Genomic DNA, 24,294 nt, shown 5'->3' on the forward strand with positions numbered 1-24,294 from the left:
ATTCACAACAACTAGCAGCAATATTTCAGTTCAATTGCAAGAAAAAATGATAAAGTTGATGTATGTTTTTTTGCTGATGTTAGAGTATTTCTGTTGAAGCTTGGCTCATTTAATTTCATTTTCTCTGTTTCCAGCTATTTTATTTTCATGTGATTGTCAACTAATAAAGTTACTCTATTGATATTTGAGGGCAGTCATACAAAACTATCTTAGCATTGGAGCTGTGACAAGGCATCTTTTCTTGGGAGATGTGCCTAACTCATTTATAAAATTGTGGATCAGACAGATCCATGACCAGCAAGGCAGAGGTGTGGAGTAGCTCTTAGCACTCCAGACTTCAGACTGGAGCACCATGAGCTCACATCCTAGACAAGAAGGTGCTGTTGTACAGTATATATACATGCAGCTTATATATACAAATGAGTATTTTATAGAATAGATAATCACATTATAAATGACTGTTTTTAATTGACTGAGCTAATTGAATAATTAAATTATAAAAAAACTTTATGCACTTTTTCACTACATTCTGGTGTCTGTGTCTCAAGGTTTTTTTGCTGAATAAAACCTGAAACAATGTCTTCTTAGCTGGGAGTTGTTAATCCTGTCTGCGGAAAGGATCGCTGGGTGACAGCTCTGGTGACAAATTGGTCTGTCAGACATTGATCAGCGTAGGAGTGGTATGAACCTGTCTCATTCTCCATTACTTAGCAGTATTCGGTCACAAAGGATTTTGTGATATATTGGTATCATAACTGAGGTTTAGCTCTTCCATAGCCATGTTTATACCATGACCTTTATTCAGGGCATTAAAGATAAAAAACAATGTACGTAATCAATAATAAGCAAAACAGTATCATAACAGGGGAATGAAGTGTCTCCTGGTGAAGACAAGGTGGATAAAATTGGGTTTATTCTCACCTGACTGACACAAGAAACCTTTATTATACACCTTCCAAAAAAAGCTGCACATTCTGCCGATAGAGAATATTAACTCCTAATTAAAAAATCAGCACAGTAGCTGACATCCTAACATAAGAAGTTCAAAAAGGAATGTCAGCTTGTGTAGGCTTCAAAAGAACAAGTAAAGGTTTATTCCATGCTGTAAAGAAAAGAGACATAACCTGAAGAGGGCTCCACAGCTGAAAAGGTCGTGTCTCTTTTCTTTTCAGCATGGAATAAACCTTTACTTGTTGCTTTGTATCCTAACATAAGCCCACAATACTGTACTGATGCAGTGTCATTGTCTCACCTCTGATGTTCTCAGTGGACGGAGAGATGATGGATGGACCAATGAGATTTTTCAATGCATGCAGTTATAGCCCGTATGGTACAGGTTCCTTTTTCTCACAGAGAAAGAACGTTGTGTGCTTTTGCTTTGTGTGCTGTATGTGTGCGTTCTGACACACGTTTGCTTAGGATTCTTTCACTTCTCTGATAGGGACAAAGGATCATTTGTAATTAGTCTAGTCTTGGACTTTTGTCGGGCTCCTATTTCTCTTTTTTGATTTGAATAGATAGTAAATGTATGGGCACAGAAAATGTAATCACTTATGGCGATGTTTGTTAAATGGGCTGTTTGTACTGGGTGGAACTCCCAGCCTCACAACGGTAAATAAGTTTTGTGATAATAAAGTTTTGTAATCACTTGCATAATACAAACTAAACAAGAATAGTATCTTACTTAAATACTGTAATAAGAACTTGCAAAAAATACATGTTTTACATTAAATACAGTGACATAATGTACAATGTACTACTTCTTGCAAATTGATTATACTTGAAACACTCAACAGTAGTCACATGGTCACTGTGAGTTTTGGATCAACAATGTAGCATAAAAAACACCAAATCAGATTAGTGTTGCTCCTTTTTTCCCTGTTTGATCTGAGGCATGATTTTAGTCCTATTTCTTTATAAAGGCTACACTCATTAACTGTTTTCACATTGGTCCTCAATGAAACAAAAATTAGCGTGCATGTATTTTAATACAGTATAAGACAGGCGAGTTCACTGTAGTGCAGTTTGTCATTGGACATTTGCATTTTGACTGGAGGTGGGTATTATCCTGGTCTCAGAGCAGGTTTGCGTAGTAATCAACTATTTACATAACATTCACATGAGGTTTTTTACAAACATGCACTGTAGCTGGAATATTGTTTCATGAGCCTTGAGTGTAAGTGCAAAGAGCAGATTTTCTTTCCATATCTAACTTTGTTAGTCCTTAATAGTCAGGACTGCCATTAACAGCAACAGAAACTCCTCCTAGAAATATTTCAGATAGTTTTGGATTTAAGGAACAGCTACAATTGTCAATTAGCAGTATTCTTAGTACCCATTCTAAGATATTCTAATTCTAACACTACTGTTGTACTATGATTAGTTGGTAATAGGAGCCATTAAGCCTAGTTTTGACATAATAACACCGTATTATTTGTTATTTTTCTTAACTGATTAACTCTACCAAATTATCTGATGCATTTTTTCATTTAGGGAGCAAGCAACAGATTTGTTGGAACCCTATAATTATTTGGCTAATTATTTTGCTGTGGTGCATTTTTCTAACACCTATGAAATCCAGCCCAAATGCGATTTGTCAGGTTTGTAAAAAGCTTCTGGGAAATTGTATTAGAGTGAAAATGAAGCCTGCAGGTCACATGCTTTTGCCTCTATATTGAAATTTACACAAATTTTCAAGACTTTTCTGAAAATGGACATTATAAAGGTTTGAAACTTAGTGGGCCATGCCGTGTCATGTCCATGACACAATTTTATTCATGTCAAGGTGCCATCCCAGAATTGGTGACAAACACTTGAACGTTTCTGAAGAAACTGTTACTTAGAATGAATTGAAACATGGTATATACAGTGAAGATTGTGTCATCAGATAATTTTGTTACACAGTGTGGGTCTCATAACGTAGGATTTAAGGAATTTCATAGTTTTAAAATTTTCACTGAAACCAGTGAAAGCAAAGCACTGTTGCTCAGTGTTAACTCATCTCCAAGATTTAGTCTTGTCCAGGACAGATTGGTTGGTCACATGGTTTATTCGATTGGAATGAATCTATTTCATATACCATACATCAACTAGAACGGTTCTGTTGCGAAGTCTTTCCACTTGCGCTGCACATATCTGTACAAATGTTGTGACATATCTACAGTAGAATTTTATAAGCTTGTGAATGATCCCAGAGATATAGTAGCCTGTGGGAATTATAGTCCACAACTGAATACAGTTTATTGGTCACATGATTTGCGAACCATATACGACCTTTGACCTTTTCTTCTGGGCAAGTGAAGAATCAGCTAAGGACTCTATAATGAGTCTAGACAGCTTCATGGTTACAACAGAACACACATAAGAATCCTTATATACTCTTGAGAAACAAACACCACCTGGCGTATAGCGGTTCTCACATCTTGTGCTTCTTTGGGACGTGTCTAAGTGTCATTAAAAGATCATTTGGCAAATATCCAGATAAATAGTCTGTATCCAGATATGCCTTTTTCAGCCTGTATCAACCTGAGAAGGTTCTACAGAATAAACTCTTCTTCCCAGTTATTGGGAGATAATTATAACTGATCCACACAACAGAAGCAATTATGCAGAAAGTTCTGTTCACTTAATGCTGATATTTTGTTTTTATAGTCAGTCATAGACAGTCAGCAGCAGATATAAATGATAGAATATGGGCAAAGCCTTGTGAAAAGTCATTTGATTCACGGTCTGGAAGGAGATTGAATGGGCGGTTAGGTAATGTCTAATGTATACTACTGAACTTTCTGATTTATAGGTCTAATGAGTCAATCATTGAAGACATTCGACTTGGCAGCAGCAAGCTGTATGGGTCTGAAAAATTGAAGGAGTTGCTGAAACTGTTGCCCGAGTCAGAAGAGGTGAGTGCAAAGCAGACAATTCAGGATAAATAGTTTCAATAAATTTCATGAGATAGAAAATAGTACAATTGTAAAGATTTTAAGGTTTTACAGCATGTCCACTTAAAACAAATGGCAAAGATATGCATTTAAAGGCACTTGAATATAAAGGTGGTTTTCGTATACTCCAAATAAAAATGGTTTCGAAATATTGGAAATGCATTCTAAGTTAAATTGTAGTTACAGAAAAAATAGATACAATTTGGCACCACACTAGTCCATTTAGTTGGAAGTTAACTGAAGATTAACCACCACCACCGTCTTTCCTTCACTCCTCCAGCAAAGGGAGACTTGAATTCTTCTTGATGAGTGATTAACAAATGGAACTGGCTGTACAGTAAATGGAGTTTACTGTACAGGTTTCATTAAATTCAATAAATTATTGTACCGTCACACAAACTTCAGCTGCTCATGAAACATACATATCACACCACACTCTTATTGGTTATGCGCTTGCACACCATTTTCATTGCAATTTTCCTTTAGCACAGATAGTAGCAGGATGTGTAACTACAGCCTGCAGCACTGAGTGTGCTGGAAGGATCTCTGCTTGGCCTGTGTGCAAGTCACAGACAGACAGTCAAACATTCTGCATTTAAATAGGTGTATCTGGAGTAATTAAAATAATGGCCAGGGGAAAGAGTACTATGGGAAGCAGCACTAATAGGAGCAGCACTAAGCAAAAGTACTTTCTGTACCTTACTTTCTGGGCTGGCTAGTTTTTTTAATTATAAAATAAAAAGACAATAATGAAAAAGCCCACTGAGTCAGACAACTATTGATGTTTCAATAATTGGATAGTTTGCTGGAGAACTGGAGTTTATTTGCAAACTCATTCATTTTTCCTTTAAATCTGTGTGTAGACTGGAAGAGGAATGAATTATTGCACAGCCTGTGTGGCCAGTAGGAAAAACGATGCTGAACATGCCTGTGTACTTGTCTCAGAGCCCAAGGTCCTGCACATTATCCCAGCTCATCTCATATTTTCAGTGGTTCAAGTCTGGTGATTAAGGGCATCCACAACATAAAAGAACGTTTTTCTCCCTAAACGTTTTGCAAAGAAAGCCGGTCTTATACAAGCAGCATGAGGACACTCGTTGTCCTGCTTAACTTTTGTTACATCAGGACAAGTCCACAAGAAGTGCAAACGTTGGGGCCAAGGACAAATGTATCACCATGTGGATAGGTAGTCATCAGTCACTACAAATTCAGGTCTGTGATGACTAAACATCACAGACTAGAATGTCACTAGAATTACCTCCTTGTCGATTGGTCTGTTCAGCACAAAAATTGACATATTCTGCAGATCTGTGGCACACAGACTGATGTCTGTCAGTGTAGTCTACATCAAACCTTGATTCTTCTCTAAAGAGGACTTGGTTCCACTTCTGAGGTTATTTAGACCAGGTTATTTAGACCAGGCTCCAGCATAACGATGACATGAGGGTTTTGTTCTTCTAACAAGCGGGGCTTATTGCTTCCATTCTATGTTTTTTTTTCTTGATCACCCACTCTTCTCATCACCTGAACCCAATTCACTTCCTTACTAATGGTATCATGGTTAGTCATGAATGATCAGTTAATAAAAGTGATGCCAAAAACATTCGAATAAAATCCAAAATACAGATTTTTTTTTCGAAACGTACTGTACACAGCTATAAACGCAGCTATGTTTTATATGCTTTACACTGTTATACCTACATGGCTTGATATTTAAAATACCTACTGCAGTCGAGAGGCAAAGTCGTGATGAAAAATGGGTGGTCTTAGAATTGATCTTACACGGGGGAAGTTGGGAATTAGTGCTTCTCTGTTTCAATTGAATACTGACTTAGTTCCACAACAGAAATTGCTTCTGAGCTGGAAGATGGCTTTGGTATCTTATACAGGGCTTTGCACAGCTCCAGCTGCATTTGTAAATATCAATGTGATGCTCTAGGGGTGCTTTTTGCGAATAGAATTAAAGTGTGCATCTTGAATTTATAATGGAAGGATAATTTATACAGTAGGATCACTTCTCAGTAAAAGAGTTGCTCTTTAATAAATACTGACAGCACTAATATTGCTGACAAAGGTGTGTGTATCCTGGCAGTTTTTGCTTCCTTTAGTTTTTTAAGCCCTTTGCGGATTGTGTGATACTAAATGAATTGGTAAAGAACAACAAGATCACTTCATGTTACAGTGATATGAGAATAAGGAAGTGGTAATAACAGATGGATGGATAAAGATAGATAGAAGTCTGTAATTGTAAATTGGTGAAATTTATTGCATGTAAGCTCTGATTAGAAGCTGTAGTCTCCTGGAAATTGAGTTAGACTTATAACAATCATTGGCATTGCTGTTGTTATTTTGATATTGAATTTATGATTGCTTTCTGTGCAGCACATTTCTGCTTGGAACAGTGATGTCCTTTGGAAGCTGCCAGGAAAGTGTGCAGCTGTGGTCACTGAATGTGACAGTATTGATTTTCATATTTACTCTGTGCTTGACAGGCAAAGAAACTCAAAGCATTCAAGGGGGACACAAGTAAACTGACCCTGGTGGATTCATTTATGTACCTTTTATTACAGGTGCCAAGGTAAGATGCACAGTGAATTTCAGATATTTTTCTCATTAATGTACAGTAGGCTTAAAATTAATTACATTAATTTGATTTTGCTTCTATTGTTTAGTTTTGATCTTCGAATTGAAGCCATGGTGCTAAAGGAAGAGTTCGTTCCAACCTGCTCTGTGTTGAACAATGATATTGATGTCATTCGTATGACCACAAAAGGTAATTAAATCCCTCATCCTGGAGAAGTCTCAAACATGTTTATCTACAGGAGAGCACCTGGTAATATCCTAACATTGACATGTATGGTCCGGGGCAAGTGGTCCAGTGCTTTTGTTATAAACATTACAAACAATTCAGGGTGTGGACTTGATTATAGCTCCCTGTTCAAAAACCACAGTTTGAGTGTAAGAAGACTATGCTATGTGAATTAGACATTGTCATTTCCTGTATTTCACACTATAATTTAAGGCTATAGGCCAACAAAATCAAGTTATAAATCCCCTGTCTCCTCAAAACACCTTCAATCATCTCAGTCAATTTGATTTGTACAGTACCTACAGTATACTACCTCAAAAACGTTGGTTTCTGCTACAGAATACTTTTCCTGACAGTCTAAGCTTATGTCACAGTAAAGTGACTACCGTTCATATTCACTGTTTATGAATCAGAAAAGGGCACAATGAGACTGGTATTTCAGCATTCTAAAGTGTCTTGTGTTTTTTGACTACCTGTTACTCCAAATAGAACAGAGACTAATGAATGACTATGGTTTGTCCATTAGACTGTAGAAGAGGAAGGCCACGAGTTATATGACATCATTTGAGTCATGCTAATTTGGTTTTACTTCCCTGACGTCCCATAGCTAGTATCGGTCACACTAAGCTCCCCTTGAACCCCGCCACACTATGAAGGGACAATTCAGAGCAGCCGATACAAATTTCTCCTGTCTGTCTTGGGAGGGGAGAGGAACCCAGAGAGACCCACACAAATACAGGGATACCAAGCTGGAATCAAATCCAGGATCCAATGGACAAGTGATCACAAACTCAACAAACCACCAAACAATGTGAACTTATGTGGAAAAAATCTTGAAATGAAATTCAGTGCAAGGCATGTGTAAATAAATCATTTTTAAGTCATTTTAAAAAACAAGTAAAATCAAAATTGTCACCTTGAACATTCAATTAATAAAATGATTAAACAAAACAATCCATGATTAATAATTGGCTAAAAACCTAAGTAAGGAAAAAACTATTTCTAATGTTACTTATGAGACTTTTTTATAAGTATCATTTAAAAGGCTCTCAGTAAAAGGACCAGAAATAACTGTGCAATATAGTTGCTTCCTTGGACATGTGACTCACTACCCATCACTAACAGCAATCTTCCCTTCACATCTTGCATAAAATTGATAAACTTTAACAAGCATCTATTTTAAAAGGTGAATTTTAATACTACTGTATTAATACCAATGAATTAATTAATACAGTATATGTAAATGTTTCCATTCAGGATTTTAACCCACTGTTTGGGAGAGGACCCAGAAAACATTCCCCTTATTTTCATATTTTCGATGGAGAAATAGTTTGTAATTTGCACGGCATTTTTCAAGGACACGCATGTTGTATAAATCGAGAACTACCTGTACCAGGATGTAGATCTACACAATAAGTCATTCAGCCTTGTGGAGCACCAAATAGAAAAACAAAAACATGTAACTCTTAGCTGGAAAGGTTATGTTGTTTGGACTGTTTTTGAGCACAACCCATGTTTTTACAGTTGCAAGAAAAAGTTTGTGAACCCTTTAGAATTATATGGATTTCTGCATTAATTACTCATAAAAATTAAGTCACAATAATAGACAAACACAAGCTGCTTAAACTAATAACACACAAACAATTGTCCTTCTTGCCAATATTGAACATATCCTTTAAACTTTCACAGTCCAGGCTGGAAAAAGTATGTGAACCCTTGTATTTAGTAACTGGTAGAACCTCCTTTAGCAGCAGTAACCTCCACCAAACATTTCCTGCAGCTGCTGATGAGACTTGCACAACGGCTAGGAGGAATTTTAGACCATTCCTCCTTACAAAACTGTTCCAGTTCACTGAGATTTCTGGGATTCCTTTCATGAACAGCTCCCTTCAGGTCATGCCACAGCATCTCAATTGGGTTGAGATCTGGAACATCCAGGTGGTCTTTTGCAAACACGAGACATGCAGCAATGTTTTTTTTAGAGAGCAGTGGTTTTGTCACGATCGCAAACTCCTCCTCTTAAGGACGCTCCAGCCCTTCCTCATTTGCATCACTCCCGCCACCTGTTCCTTGTTTCTCTCCGGTTCAGTTCGCCTTTATAAGCCAGGCGCGCACCTTACTTGTGGCTCTGCATCTGATCCCCGTATCGTGCGAGCCCGGGACCTGGTTGTGCCTGGCTCCATAACGGTTTTAACTTCCTGCTCCTGTCCTTGTTCCCCCCACCAGTCCTGATCCGGCACCGGATTTTAATCTCCTGTTTGGACGGATTTCCCAGCCTTGGACCTTTTGCTTTCGTTTTTGGATTCCGCCTTTTGGATTTATTCTGGACTGTTCGCCTTGGCCACACCTCCCCGGATCACCAGCACCGTATGGACACGCCCCCCCCATTCATCCCTGTTCCTGCATGACTTTTCCCTAGTGTATTCCTTCCTCACTATTCTGGATTGTGTCGTCCGCATAGGGTCCTGAAAGAACTGTTCGTTACAGGTTTCCTCCATGCCGTCCTTCCATTAACACCATTCTTGTTCATTGTTTTTCTTATAGTGGACACATGAACAGAGACTTTGGCAAGTTCAAGAGATTTCTGCAGGTCCTTTGCTGTTACCCTAGTGTTCTTTGTCACCTCCTTTAGCATTGCACGCTGCGCTCTTGCCGTGATCTTTGCAGGATGCCCACTCATAGGGAGAGGAGCAACAGTACTGAATTTCCTCCATTTGTAGACAATTTGTCTTTCTGTGGCTTGATGAACACCCAGGCCTTTAGAAATGCTTTTTTAGCTTTTTCCATCTTTATGCATCTTTACAATTCTTCTTCTAAGGTCCTCTGACATTTCTTTTGATCAGGGCATGGTTCATATGAACAGCTCTTTCTTGAGAAGAGCAGACTCTATCAGTAACCAGCCTTTGAGTGCCTTTTTCATAGGGCAGGGCATCTCCAATCTCATCTCATTGATTGGAACACCTGACTCCAATTACCTTTTGGAGAAGTCATTAGCCTAGAGGTTCACATACTTTTTCCAACCTAGACCGAATGTTTAAATGATGTGTTCAGTACAATTGTTTGTGTTATTAGTTTAAGCAGATTGTGTTTGTCTATTATTGTGACTTAGTTGAAGATCAGACCACATTTGCATGAGTAACTAATGCAGAAATCCAGGTAATTCCAAAGGGTTCACAAACTTTTTCTTGCAACTGTATGTTTAATTACAGAAAGATGTATCACAATCAGGCATTTGTAATTTGTAATTTTTTACATATATATCAAATTAAAACTTGAAAGAAGCTTGCAATGTTAATAACTTCATGTCGTCCAGTATCTCATCCTAGATGCTGAACGTTCTATTTGAAACCAGACTTATCCTGTTATAATCCAAGTAATAAATTCCAAACTGTGAATTTAAGTGTGATGTCCTTTACGTCATGTTTAGAGCTGTTTTACATGCGAAACTAATAAACTGTTAACACCTTTAAATTACATCCTATTTCTACCTTGGTGCCACCATTTCACCATACCGTACCTAAGCTATTTTTTTACCATGACAGTTATTAGCTTGTTCACAGAAATGGCTGCTGCCAGACCTGATAACACCCTCATATTGAGGTTTATATCTGTGGGGCTTCAATATATTCAACAAATTACAAACATATTGTATATCACAGCACTGGTTATGTGAATAGGAAGGACATTGACTGCTTTACAAATATTTTATGAATAAGAATTTTAGATTTTTCAAAATGTTCCCAAATTAATACTTGCTATATTTCCTGTACATTAGTGGATAATAACACAATATTCTTTTCTTTTAAAGAATTTAAGTTGAAGTTCTTTAGTCCAACAAACATGTGCCGCTAGATTTATCAGTAATACTTTCAAAAATTGGTCTGTTTTTCTCAAAATCCTACTCCCAGTGTTTTTACAGTTATTGTGTTTTTCAATGACTCAGTTATCCAAGACCCACCTCTAATTTATTCACAGGATTAAGGACTGAAACCTCTATCCAGAGAAGCAGAAATTGACCATTTGTAAATAAAACATTGCTTTGTGCTGTATATCATTACTTTTATAACCCAATCCCACTTTAAATGACTTTTTGCAGAACTCATGACATGTGAAGAGCTACATGCTATTCTACACTTAGTGCTCCAGGCTGGAAACATCATGAATGCAGTAAGTGGCAACTGACATACAGTACTGCACTTCAAATTTAAACTCAGAATTGTCTGTTTTGTACTGTAACTGTGTGTCCGGTGTAATTTACCCTCAATGTCTGTTTAGGGGGGCTATGCTGGCAATGCAGTAGGCTTCAAGCTCTCATCCTTACTCAAGCTTGCAGACACGAGGGCCAACAAGCCAGGGATGAACCTTCTACACTTTGTTGCACTGGTATGTAACTTTTCTGGGCTGAAACAAGCCTTCATCTAGTGTCCCATGAGGCCAGTTTTAGGTTACTTTTAGAGTTTATAACAGAAGTTCAGGAGGAAAGTTAGATCCTCATCTCATGCATTTCTGCTTGCCTACGTATACAAGTCTCACACCCAGGTCTTCCCTTCGCAAATCCCTCTCTCGTCCCCCCTCCCCAACACCCCATCTACTGTACATCCATGCAGCAGCTCCTTAGCTCAACCATCGCAGCACTGAGAGGGGGTTTGTGCAGACTGTCCTGCCTCAGATAGGCTGCCTTTCCCTCAACTAGATGAGTCACACCATGTATATCTCATCTCTCTATCTCATTCATTGAAATTTAACCAAACTCATAGTATTTTGTATTTGTTTACAACATACTCAAGCTAACTTGAAATTGGTTAACCACAAAGGCTGGAGCCAACAAGTTAAAGAAGACTATTTGTTGAAAATAATTTTAATTCTTTTGATTTTGAGATTCAGGTGTTTGTCCCTTTTCTAAATTTCATGCTACAAAAACTGAAATGTGTTAATAAATATAAACTCTAAATTTGTAGTTATGCATTTTATTTCCATTGTGTAAGCCCATTATTTCATAATATGCATCTGGACTAAAACCTCTAAAATATTTTTGCGCACGGCATATACAACAGTGAAGAACTGCAGATGCCTGGCTAGTTTGTCTTAACATTGCTCTGCTTTTGAGGATTTGGATGTACAAATAAGAAATTGTGTAGGTGGGGAAAAAAACACGCCTGAGAGCAAAGCTGTTTCCCACACATGCAAATGAAGCGTTTTTCTTCTGCACTCAGTAATTGTTTTCTGTTTTCTACAAACAGGAAGCCCAGAAGAAAGATGAGACCCTGCTGAAATTCCCAGAAAAGCTGCAGCATGTTCAGAGTGCAGCCCGGTAAAGCCAGCTCCCTTCCTTACTGGATTAATATGAGAAAGACACTTCACATAGGGTGACTTAAAGTAGAGCTGAGATAGAGACCTTTATTACCACAGATGCTGGCTACTCTCTACTGTACTTCAGAGATGTTTTTTTTCTGCAACATTCAGTGTATTGCAAGGCCATTACTGCAAAACAAGACTCCTCATAATTTGATGATCTTTCACTGGATACACAAGGGCTTAACAGTTTATGTTGGTTATGCAACATACAGTACATAATAACTCCCTTTTTAGTACTGGTCTCTAAGCTTGCATTTTTATAGCATGCGTAAGTCAAATGCAAAAATAACCCCCCCAGGATATATCCTTTTTAAACAAAGTCACGTAGGTGTTAAATAGATTCTACGAATAGATGTTTAGTTCTAGAGCTTAAGTTTTGTATTATATTAGATTTCTGAGATCATTCAAAATACTCAGTCATGTAAATGTTTAATGTATAATTGTTGTATTTTGACTGATTTACAGAATATCAGTGGAAAACATTGAAGTGGAGTTGCAGTCATTGTCCACAAGAACTAAATCACTTGAAGAAAACATTCAACAGGATACAGAGCTGTTGCAGCAGTTGGATGAGTTTTTACAGGTGAATACAAAACACACAGCCACACTGGGTTCCACCTATAAACATTGGCACCACTGACGAAGCGAACAATGCATTAATTGTGTTATCTCAAAAATTAATGTAATGGATAAAAGTAATGAATAACCATCTTCCTTATCTTTAATCTGCCTTGTAAGTCTTCTTGTTTGCCTCACAGTCTTATGTTTGACCTTCATACCATCAACTACCCTATTTGTTTGGGATAATTATAGTAATTCAATGATGATATTTTTCTCTGGACTGGAATTGTGTTGTGCTGTGGCCGAAAGATGTTAGCATGGAATTCTGTTTGAGTCTTTACACCTGTCAACCCCCTAAAATTGAAAACAAATCCTTTAATGTGTGAAGGTGTAAGGGGTTCCTTAAAAAGACATGAATATACCCCTCTTTCGATCCATGCGAGTTGCACAAGTGCCTACCCATGCATCGTCTCCAGTTCTTCTACAGATGTTGGCAACCCTGGCTTGATGAGAGGTGTGTGAGTTGTGTTTGCTTCCCAGCTCATTGTGCTGTCTTGCTGAAGAAGCTGTGCCATTGTTTTTGCTCCAGAGTTCAGACCAAACCCTGCAGGACCTGAAGAGGCACCAGCTGGAACTGCGCAAGGAAGGGAATGCTCTCATCGATTTCTTCTGTGAAGACAAAGAGACTTTTAAACTGGACGAGTGCTTCAAGATATTCCAGGATTTCTGTCTCAAATTCAAAAAGGCTGTTAAGGTAGATAGCTGGGAAGGTGTTTTCTCCTTTCTTGTGTTTTGACAGGCAAAAAATAATTGCATTTTTTAGTTTGTTTGTTCCATTAATATTACTATTAATGTGCAGGAATATACAGTATATAGATGTTATGCTTCCAACAGGTTGACTTGGTTAGGAATACATTGTGTTGATAAAAAGTATCAAAGCCCTGAACTTAAATTAATTGTTTTTTTAAACACACATAAATTACGCATGGTTTTTTTAGCATTTCACAAGAAATAACAGCATCCAAGAATCAGGTTTGGTAATAATTATTGAGCATTTTAAGTGGAATATATTTTTGTCTTAACCTGTTTTGTACAGGGGCAGCCGCCTGGCTATAGGACAAAAATTGTCTTGTTTGTCATTATCCCTCCATTCTTCCATTGAACTCCATAGGTTCAGTTGAAATAAAACTTCTGTTGACAGTGTGACACTAATAAAATAAAAAGTAAGAATATCGAACCATTTGACAGGATCATGCAGGTGCCAAAACGAGTATTCTATATAGTACAAAATAAACACAGGGGCTGGTTTTACTTCTCATGCAGGAAAAGAGTCTGAGGATCTGAGGAAGGTCATAATTGGATCCTAAAAACAGTTTAACATATAGGAGGGGATCCACTTCATCCACCACAGGCTTGCCCCAATGATTCACCTCTCACTCTGTGCATACCAGTGAATCTTTACACCTCCTCCTCTAGCACTCTGTGTCTTCTGTACACCTCTCTCTATATTGTGTACTTTGTACTCTTCTTTATATAGTGTGTGCCATCATGCATCTTTCTATATATTCAGTACTTTGTTTATCTGTAAATCTGTTTATTTGTACCTTTGTGTATCTGTACATATATTATGTATGTCATTTCACCCTTTTGTATTGTGCTGACTTATACACACCTCCATGCTCAGTATTGTCTACTGCCTAGGACTTCAGGACTTTTTTATCGCGTAGAGGATGTCATAAAAATGAGCAGCCCCCCCTTTGCTATGTGATCTACTCTGAGGTCTTTATTACTTATTGTACTGCCATAAAGAGGCAAGAAGGAGGAAGTTATACATTATGTGCTGTGGATGTGGCAGTCTGGTTATTATTATTTTTATTACATGGAGCACCTATTCCAAAACATGTCAAAGGACTCAAGGTCTTTTAACTTTGATTATACGGCAAGTTTTTTTTATGACCTTATAATATAAAGAATATAAAAAAGATGGGAGATAATAAGAGCCGTATTTCAATTGCTTATCTGCCTGAAGCTTACATTGTGATGTTGTGGCCAGTATTCACAGTTGCAACACCTGTGGGAAGAAGCTTCTCCTGCAGGATGGCCATGATCCTTGTGTTATAGTATGTGTTTGGGTCCAGTGACCATGTCGTGAATGTGCTAGAGGACAATATGTAACATGACAAGTTTCTGGCTGAGTGACAGCACAGCATCCTGGCTCTTAGGCTTGGGCATCCAGGTTCTGGTTACAAATATGCCAGCATTTTCTAGAAGGCCACGCAACAGTTCGTGAGAGAGCCACCCTATATTTATAATAATAATAATAATAATAATAATTTCTTATACTTATATAGCGCTTTTCTGGACACTCCACTCAAAGCGATTTACAGGTAATGGGGACTCCCCTCCACCACCACCAATGTGCAGCCCCACCCGGATGATGCGACGGCAGCCATAGTGCGCCAGAACGCTCACCACACAGTGGGGAGACGAGCAGAGTAATGAAGCCAATTCATAGATGGGGATTTTTAGGAGGCCATTATTGGTAAGGGCCAATGGGAAATTTGGCCAGGACGCCGGGGTTACACCCCTAATCTTTTCGAGATACACCCTGGGATTTTTAATGACCACAGAGAGTCAGGACCTCGGTTTTACGTCTCATACAGTATAGTATCCCCATCACTATACTTGGGCATTAGGACCCACATGGACCGCAGAGTGAGGAGTGCCCCCTGCTGGCCCCGCTAACACCTCTTCTAGCAGCAATCTTAGTTTTTCCCAGGAGGTCTCCCTTCCAGGTACTGACCAGGCTCACACCTGCTTTTTCAAGCCTCTCCATCCAATTCAGGTTGGGGGGCCGCGGAGCCTATCCCTGCTTGCTAGGGCCTATTGTCTCTGAAGCCAGTTAGTCTGTGAGTCTTTGGACTGTGGGAGGAAACCCGAGCCTTATCTCTCCTCGTGGTTGTATTTGCTATCACCTGTAACTCTTCTCTTGGCAGCGTTGATATAAACACAGTCTCCTGCCCCTGAGGGTAGAGATCTTCCATTAGGTGGTGGTGGCTTTGTTCTTTCAGGGGACCAGGGTACAAGGAGTAGCCTGCGCACTATGGTCCTGTGCACTCACGTGTCTCCCTCTCCCTGCAGGATAACCTCGAGCGGGACCTGAAGGAGGCTGCCAGACAGAGGAGGCTGCGGGAGCTGGAGGAGAAGCGTCACTCGTGGGCAGGCGGGGAGCGTGGCGGAGGTTTCGGTCGCAGCAGCAGTGAGAATGATGTGGAAATGCTGACCAAAGAAGGCCTGCTGGACTTCCTGCAGCAGCGGCCTTACAGCCCGCTGGCCCGCTCCTCTAGCGTCAAGCGCTCCAGGCACTCTCTGGCGGTCATGGCCGACCGGGAGCTCCGCAGCTTCCTGGAGGGGTCCAGCGCAGAGGATCCCACTAAGTTTAACAGCCTTCCAAGAGCCTCCAGTCGCCTTGCTAGGAAGAGCACAGCCTGGATGGATTCCCAGGATGACAATCGCGAACTGGGTGTGAAAAGCCAGCACTTACATGGGAAGGAAGTTACAACCCCATGTGCAGACAAGGAATCTTCTCCCCAGATTGCTGCTGTTGCATTTAATGGGAATTCAAATATCAATGAAGATCCGATTTTGAACAGTTACAATAATTATGCTACTGTTTCAGAAAGTCTTGGTGTGAACAGAAATGGCCTAAACAAGAATGTATTTCAGAAAACAAAAGGCATCAGTTGTGGGCAAATTAATGTCAGCGTGACCAAGCACACTTTGGTCCAAGGACTTCAAGCATTTGACCTTGTCACTCCAAACAACAATAATATGCACTTTGTAAATCAAGGAGATGTTGTTGTGACTGATTTAGAAATAGACAAAGATGCGTCAAAGATTCCTGATGATGCCTCTCCTTCTACTAAGAGCTCCCCCAGTACAGAGTCTGATTGGAAAATGGAATCGTCCCAGTTTACAGCCTCTTCTAAAAAAGAAGAGGAGGACAATAGCACTGTTTCCTCAACCACATGTGATACACCTCTGCCTTTAGATAATTCGGTATCCAACAAGAGACCAATTTTTTACATTGTTGATCGCACAGAAACAGACTGTTCTGTAACCTTTGACTACTCTGAAATCTGTGATGATTCTCTTGCTTTTAAGGAAGGCAATGAGTATGACTGCCAGGCCCTGGGTCCTGGTAAGGATAATCTGAAAGATCAGAGTTCACTTTCTCTCAACCTGGAATCGGAATCTACAAATGATCCGTCAATTTCTATCACACACTCTGCCACCACTGAAGAGGGAGCATCTGACAGCTGTGAGGCAGCTGAAGAAAAGAAAGATGAGAAAACTGTAGACGTTAGCAGCACCAAAACAGGACCTTTGAAAACAAAGCCAACGTCAAAACTGCCAGCTACTCGAAGCAGCGGAACCGGACGATCTGTAAGAATGCTAACTGCTTCAGAGAGCCAAAATTTGCGGAAAGTGGTGCCGATTTCACGAGTGAGCAGGTTAGGTAGTTCTGTTAAGAAAACTGAGAAGCTGTCAGCCCGTGAGAGCAGCAGTTCTGAAACAAGGCACTCACAGCGGGACCAGAGCACCCCAGTTAGAAAATTGGAGCACACCCCCAGGACTCCTCGGCGTTCCAGCCTTCCTGCTGAGGACCCCAAAGTTCAGAAAGGGACCCCAGCCACAGCCAGCATCGGTAGAGCCCGGGAACAAACACGCACCCCCTCAGTGAAAAAGCCCAGTGCCAAACCTGTAAGGAACATTCCCAAGCCCAAGCCTGAGGAGAAAATGTGTCGTTCTACCATGAGAGCCCTGGCCCAGGCACAGGCAGCCTCTGCAGGAAGTGCGCCTCAGACTCCCACTCACAATGGCAAGGCCCTGGCTAGCACCCCCAGCTTCGCACGGAACACAGTGGCCTCCTCCTCCAGGAGGATGAAAAAGGACCTGGCCCCAAATTCAAACCCCACAACACCTTCCAAAACTGCCACTCCCACCAGGACGGGGTCTCAGAGGCAACCTGTGAGCAAGGACGTGACTGGAAATACCCCCCTCACACCAAGGGATGAAGAAAACACTCAGGGCACACTGAGGAGAGTACAGAGTGTCCGAGTGTCCAACAGGAACCCCCATCGCAGTGAGACACCACCTCCCAAAAGAGAGCAGTCCCGCAAAGGTAGCAGCTTTTCCGAGAAGTCGGTGGTCCAGTCTAAAGACTTGAGCAGGATATCCACAGGCAAATCTCTAAAACCTACATGGAAGTAGAATGTGAACTCTTTCTTTTTTTGTAGAGCTTGTTTATGTTTTTTTTAATTCACTTTTCTGCTTCTTGCCATAATATTACATAGTTTTACTTGATCATGGCCTTAACGGGAAAGAACTTTAGAGTGGCATTGTCCTTAGATAGCTAATTAGCCCAGCTTTTTTAAGACTGTTTAATTATGACTGCAGCCATGATAAGTGCAAAACTGACATTGCATCTTAAAGGACAATTAAAAATGAAAACGATGGCTTAGAACTGTGTGTAATGTTTGAGAATGTGTGTTAGAACTAGGATTTTTCCAGTGAATATCGTGAAATACCCCAGTCTTTCCAAGGAAAGGAACTGGCAAATGACTAGTCTTTTCCAAGGAACCTTTACACTTGCTTTAACATTGTTTTTATTAATTTAACGAAGTGTAAATACTATTGAACATGTCATGATGCTGCTGATCTGCTCACTTGGATGAAATAAGCTGTATGAAAGGAGTTCATTCATCTTAGGAGCTCTTGAAATGTTGTTATGCTGCTCTGTGTTGGTGACTTCCTCTGTTCTTAAAGTGGTTTTAGCGCTAAAGATAAATACTTTGCAAAGCCATATTACCTTCAGTGGCATCATTCTCTCTGAAGATCACATATTATGGCTGTCTTACTTTGGGCTTTGTATAACTGCTGCTTGAAGAGGGTCAGGCAATTTTAATGTTAGGAATGCATCCATTTTAAAGTGGATAAGACAGACACATTATAGTAGATATTTTCTAGAATATGCTTGTGCTGCATATTTAAAAAGGACTGTATAGATCTGCATTGAAGTAACATTTTTGTGTTGTTTCCATATAAAAAATACTCCTTATAATTTCAACTTAATTGCCTGATATACAAGTTTGATTAGCATAGTATTCCCCTTTTCTTTCCAGACTAATGCTTGTCAGAACTTTGTTAGCTGTTTGATTACATTCAATTTGCCCAGAGGTTTTTTGGAATACTGATCAAAATGCTGAATTGTAATGTTTGTGACACCACTGGCCTTTTTAACACGCCTGTGCCAAACAGAAAAAACACGCTGTTAGTGAGGAGAAAAGTCCACCATTCTCTGCATTACACCCTCTCTAGAAGACCAAAGCAGATGGTGGGTTAGATATTTTTAGCACATGGGGAACATCTTCCTAGCATTCCATGGCATCTGAACCAGGCTTGAATGACTACTGCAGCGTCACCTGAAGTACACAGAGATGACATAAGTAAATAGATTAGGCTTGCAAGAGTCTGTATTTATTTTGTTAAGTGTGCATAACTGCTAAAGTATGAGTGGGTATAATATGCTTACATATTCTGAAAATAAGGTCGGTTGGTTTCTAGCCTTGAAAGCCCAGTATGAAGAATGTACAGGAGGGGGACCCAAGCAATTGGTTTAATTAGGCCGGTTCCGAGGATATCCATTTCTGATAGCCAACACAATGAGAATCCACAACAGTGGATTAGTGTGTGGGACTAACCCAGCCATGGCAGACGTCTTCCTCCTTTTCCCTTTTAGACTTGCAGTCACCTTATTAGCAGTCAACAATGGGTTATCCTTTGCCTTAGAGATTTTATCTGTTTAATTTGACCAATGTCCCATTAGCTAACTATGCACCCCCTTCATCATTTTTCCTAGACCTGCTGTTTATGGCATGGCTGTTCAAGAACTAATGTATTATCCTCTGGTCTGTATGCGTATTTTGTGGCGATAAACTGTTATTGTTCCTAGATATTGTCACTATAATAGCCAACATGAAATCTCAGGTGGTGTCTGTTCACTTATATCAAGTACAGTTTAAGCCTTATTGCTGTAACCTATTTCCAAATATTTTTTTCTAAGATTCAGAACTTCTGCAACTGAATGGCTTTATTTACAGTAAGATAACCTTAAATATTCCCATTTGTAATAGTCTAGCCTGCTAACAATATTGGTTGTACCGTGGTATACTGTATTTATATTAAATCCATTTATATAAACTGATTATGTACAGTACTCTTTATATGAAATGTTTTCTTTCAAAGTTTCAGGAAATGTTTATTTTTGGAAACCTGAAAAGGTTTATATTTGGAAACAAATGTCCCAATTTATTGAACCTGTTCTAAGTGTGCAAACCATTGTGTATTTTACTACATACTAGCAAAACTTTTTAACTGATAACTTTGTGAATCTTCCGGATCTGTCAATACTATTAAATGTGTGAGAATTAATTGATCACTGTCAGGCTTGCCTGCATTACTCTGAGACAGCAGTGGCATTGAATATCAGTAATAATCATTCTGTATGTGAATAATCTTGAATGATTAGTGTACCGTGCAATTATTAAATCAAAATGCATGCTACAGTTACAACCTTTATTGATACTGTACTCTTTTCTTCCTCTGTTTCTTCTAATATTTAAAAGTAACTCCAGTAGCATTTGATACTTTTTCCCTGGACAATTACACTTCATTTTGGTCTAGTATTGCAGAATGTCATCTCTTGATGACTTGATTGTAGAAAATGGGATACCCGAGACGTGCCTGAAGGAAGTATAGTATATTCCAGTGCTCTAAATATATGATGTTAGAAAATTGTGAGAAAATTGAATGTGAATTATGAGAAGTTTAACTGTTCTGCCCTTTGTACAGTAGTATTGTAGGGTATGTCCTTGAGCTCTGAGAAGACTACTGTTTCTGGCTCTTCATAATTAAATCTGAGGTTCTTATCAAGTATTTTGCTGTTTCATCATAAATGAAACCTCACTAGTATAGCGGTGCCCTATATTCTCTTGATCAACTGTCAAGAATCATTCAAGCTATAATGAAAAGAAAATCCCTTGTTTAAAATTCAAGGTGAATACAGACATACAAAGCTCTGCATACCTTCTACTAAATTAGAGGCTGCAGCTTGCTGTTGAGGCATTTTTGTAGCGGATGCCTTCTCCTTTCTCAGTCTGTGTGCTGTGCTCTGCTAAGCAAATGAAACTTGTGCAAAATAAGCCAAGCTAATGTGAAAGGATATTCGTAAATGGTTATAAAAATAGGGGTTATAAATAATAGCCACTTACTGTGAACTCTAGTTTTACCTTGGCTGTATTCATTAGGCTAACACTAATATAATTTGCAACAAGATGACCATATTTGGAAGCAATAGCAGAAATGTATGCTTCCTTTCGGGGTTTATTTCCAATATTCTTTCTAATTCTCAAATGTTTCAGTTCCAGGAGGACCCCAGTAATAAATCAGCCTCTTATGAGACTGACCTGATAAAAGCAGTGGGCCTTTTGTGGAATCCCCATTCCCACACACCCCCATATCACTCTTCAGCTTCCATGACAACCTCTTCTACCAGTATGACATTCCCAGCTCAGTTAGGTCGCTTTCAGACAGATCCTAGCAATTTCAGTGACTGATGGTCGTTTGATCTGGCCTGAAGGCTGGGAGATTCTGCTGTCAGTTATCAATAGTAGAACTTCTCTCAGAATATGATTTGGTAGTTGAAAATGCTTATACCCCCCATTGCTTATACCCCTTCAGTTGCTTGATTTCTGGATTAAGAAAAAGAAATAAAAATGAAAAATAATCCTCCTAATTCATGGTACATAAATTTGAATGTTATTTTATTTACAGGAGATCACTACAGTGAGCTTCTAGGTGCTGGCATTTGATAAGATAAATATTTTAATAACCAAGACAATTGTATCAGACAAAGAAATACATTTTAAAATGGAAAAACAATGTGGCTGTAAGGGGTCTTATAAATTGACAATGTATTATCATGTCTCAGACATAATTCTGAGGATTAGATATTTGGCTACAAGGTGTTCTTTTCTTCAACTGCAGAAAAGAGTGATAAAGCACTCACTGGTATGATTTAGGTATTATGGCAATCCAAATATTAGTGTTCAGATCTGTACTTCATCAAGGGGATAGACAATCAGACCTGTGATTGTTAAATATATACCATGCTATAGTCTTTGATTGTGACGTAGGTTAAGGAAATACCAGTACTGGACATTTATATTTAATCAGCAAATTGTTATCTATTAAAGCTTTTCTGAACATATCATCATTTTAAGTCCTTTCTCTGTGAATGAACATCACTGTGTATTTTCAAGGTGAAGTGTGTGTGACCTGCTTTTAATCTCCATTTTTGTATGCAGCTGAAGATCAGATTTAAATGGCATTGTCTCAATGTTTTCTTCCTACGAGTGAGAGGTGTCCTTATGAAACAGAAACTCTGTGTATGGCATGTAGATGTTTGCACGCAGCAGAATAACTTGTGTGGATAATAAAATGTTACAACAGCTGGGGAAGCATTAGATTGTGGCTGTGGTTTATTGACGGCAAGTGGTACATTAACAGGTTTGTGCTAAATTGATCTCTCGGATCATTTTTTAAATTGATTTTGTTCTGTTTTCTAGGAACAGCGTCCATCAGCTTTCATGTTTTTACTGCAAATAAATGAAATCAATAAATCACAGCAAAGAGAAAGAAAATCTAGATTTACACATTGGAATTGGAAAAAGCAGGTAAAAATGGCCCAAATATAAATGCCTTTTATCACTGCATTTCTAGTGGGATTTAAAAAAAAATCTATATTGTAAGTTGCAATTAAACACAATATTTCCAACAACGTTAAAGGAAGAAGGAGGATGTTGTCTAATGTATAAGATGTACATTATTTGTGCTATTTAATAAGAAATGGCACTGAGCATCAAGGATGGTGAACATTATTGTGTTCTGCGAAACATTGTGACATATAGTGTCCTTCAAATGTATAGAGACAGTCAAAACCATTTTTTGCTTTATAGGCAAGCAATTTGTGTGTGATCATGAGATTAATTTTAATGATAATAACTCTCTAAAATGCACTTTTGGTAATTCCATTTATACACTTGATCATATTAAAACAAAAATATAATATGTTCTCTATCCTGTGTTTTCAAGTGACCTTAAGTATTAGCAAGTATTAACACATTCACTAAGTAAATTTTAGTGGTAACATTCAGTCTTTGATTTTGACTTTTCTTTTTACTATTTTTGAGGTGTGCTAACTATTTTTTTCTTCAGCATTTAAAATATATACTGTATTTGAAGATTAGCCAGTCTAAGATTTTCTTTCTCATTAGTTCACCTCATTAGTTGCATTAGCCGTTTGTCATTGCGATGCTGCACGGTGTATGAAAGCATTTGCTTCTACATAAGCAGGCTGCATATTTACAGTAGGTACACTTCATGATTCACTCTGCTAATGTCACCATTATTTACATTGTCAATAAAGATGAGTGAGCCACTCCTGAGGTCATGACATTACCTCCACCATGCCTCACAGAGGAGGTGGTATTCTTTGACGCAACTGCAGTTCCTTTCTAATGACCCAACAACAAACACCTGACCAACAAGAGGCATTGTCATTTTCCCTAATAGAAAATGAAGAGGTTCAACACTATCAGTTTGGTTGACCCAAGAGGTACGTATAACTGAAGTAACTTTGTAACTATTCATTTCATAGTGAAAGTAACAGTTTTGACTTCACTATCTTGTCACGATCGTAAACCCTTCTTCTTAAGGACACCCCAGCCCTGCCTTCTTTATGCTTATCTCCCGCACCTGCCTCCGGTTCCAGCCCCCTGTGTTACATAAACCAGACGTTCCTGCCTATTGGGGCTCAGCTTTGGAACATGGACGCCCGGACGCCCGCCTACCCACGAGTCCAGGAGCGACTCAACGGCATAGGCTTCACTACAGCGTCCTGATCATCTGGGTCCGGGATCTGGGAGCTTCTGGTCCCGTTACCCCCTTTTTAGTCCCCCGACCCTCCGCCGGATCCCGCTCCTGTTTTTAACTCTGTTTGTCTGTCAGGATGGATTACCCGGTTTTGGACATTTGCTTCTTTCATGGATTTGCCTCGGACTCCCTTGGACTGTTTGCCTCGGCCACTCATCCCCCCAACACCAGCGCAGCGTGGACACAGCGCTGTTTTCCCCTGTTTTCCTTCAAGCCCCTAGCATGCCTTTTTCCCCGTGTTTTCTTCACTTGCCTCCGGATCGTGTTGTCTGCATAGGCCCTGAAAGAACGCTTCGTGACATATCTCAATACTTCTGGCAACAGTAATACTACTGTACTGTACAGCCTACATATGCATTACTCACTGTAATACATATGTAGGCTGGTAATTTCACATCCAAGCCACATCAGGTCATCAGTCAGAGCTTAGGGACTTGAACTCAACCCACCACTACTGAGTGCAGAAACTTACCCACTACCAAGCTGCCATGTAGTATACTGTAAATGTATTATTAAAATGATTCCAAAATTGCTTCTGATATGTACTCACCAACTGGGATGGTTGCGAGAAAATCC

The 24,294-nt window shown here is 39.2% G+C and overlaps 1 protein-coding gene across 3 annotated transcripts in view; it reads left to right on the plus strand.

The window, feature by feature from the left end:
- Positions 1-22,247, plus strand: part of fhdc1 (FH2 domain containing 1) — a 49,759-nt gene extending 27,512 nt beyond the window's left edge. For all 3 annotated transcript variants that reach the window (XM_088633197.1, XM_088633198.1, XM_088633199.1), the window contains exons 4-12: positions 3,797-3,899; positions 6,431-6,516; positions 6,611-6,711; positions 10,844-10,914; positions 11,023-11,130; positions 11,988-12,058; positions 12,568-12,685; positions 13,253-13,417; positions 15,805-22,247. In XM_088633197.1, the coding sequence (XP_088489323.1) occupies positions 3,797-3,899; positions 6,431-6,516; positions 6,611-6,711; positions 10,844-10,914; positions 11,023-11,130; positions 11,988-12,058; positions 12,568-12,685; positions 13,253-13,417; positions 15,805-17,937 (2,956 nt within the window). In that variant the 3' untranslated portion in view covers positions 17,938-22,247. The remainder of the gene's footprint in view (positions 1-3,796; positions 3,900-6,430; positions 6,517-6,610; positions 6,712-10,843; positions 10,915-11,022; positions 11,131-11,987; positions 12,059-12,567; positions 12,686-13,252; positions 13,418-15,804) is intronic.
- Positions 22,248-24,294: the final 2,047 nt, after the last annotated feature.

This window comes from Lepisosteus platostomus, chromosome 1 (assembly GCF_059453375.1).
Source record: "Lepisosteus platostomus isolate fLepPlt1 chromosome 1, fLepPlt1.hap1, whole genome shotgun sequence".
Classification (NCBI taxonomy): domain Eukaryota; kingdom Metazoa; phylum Chordata; class Actinopteri; order Semionotiformes; family Lepisosteidae; genus Lepisosteus; species Lepisosteus platostomus.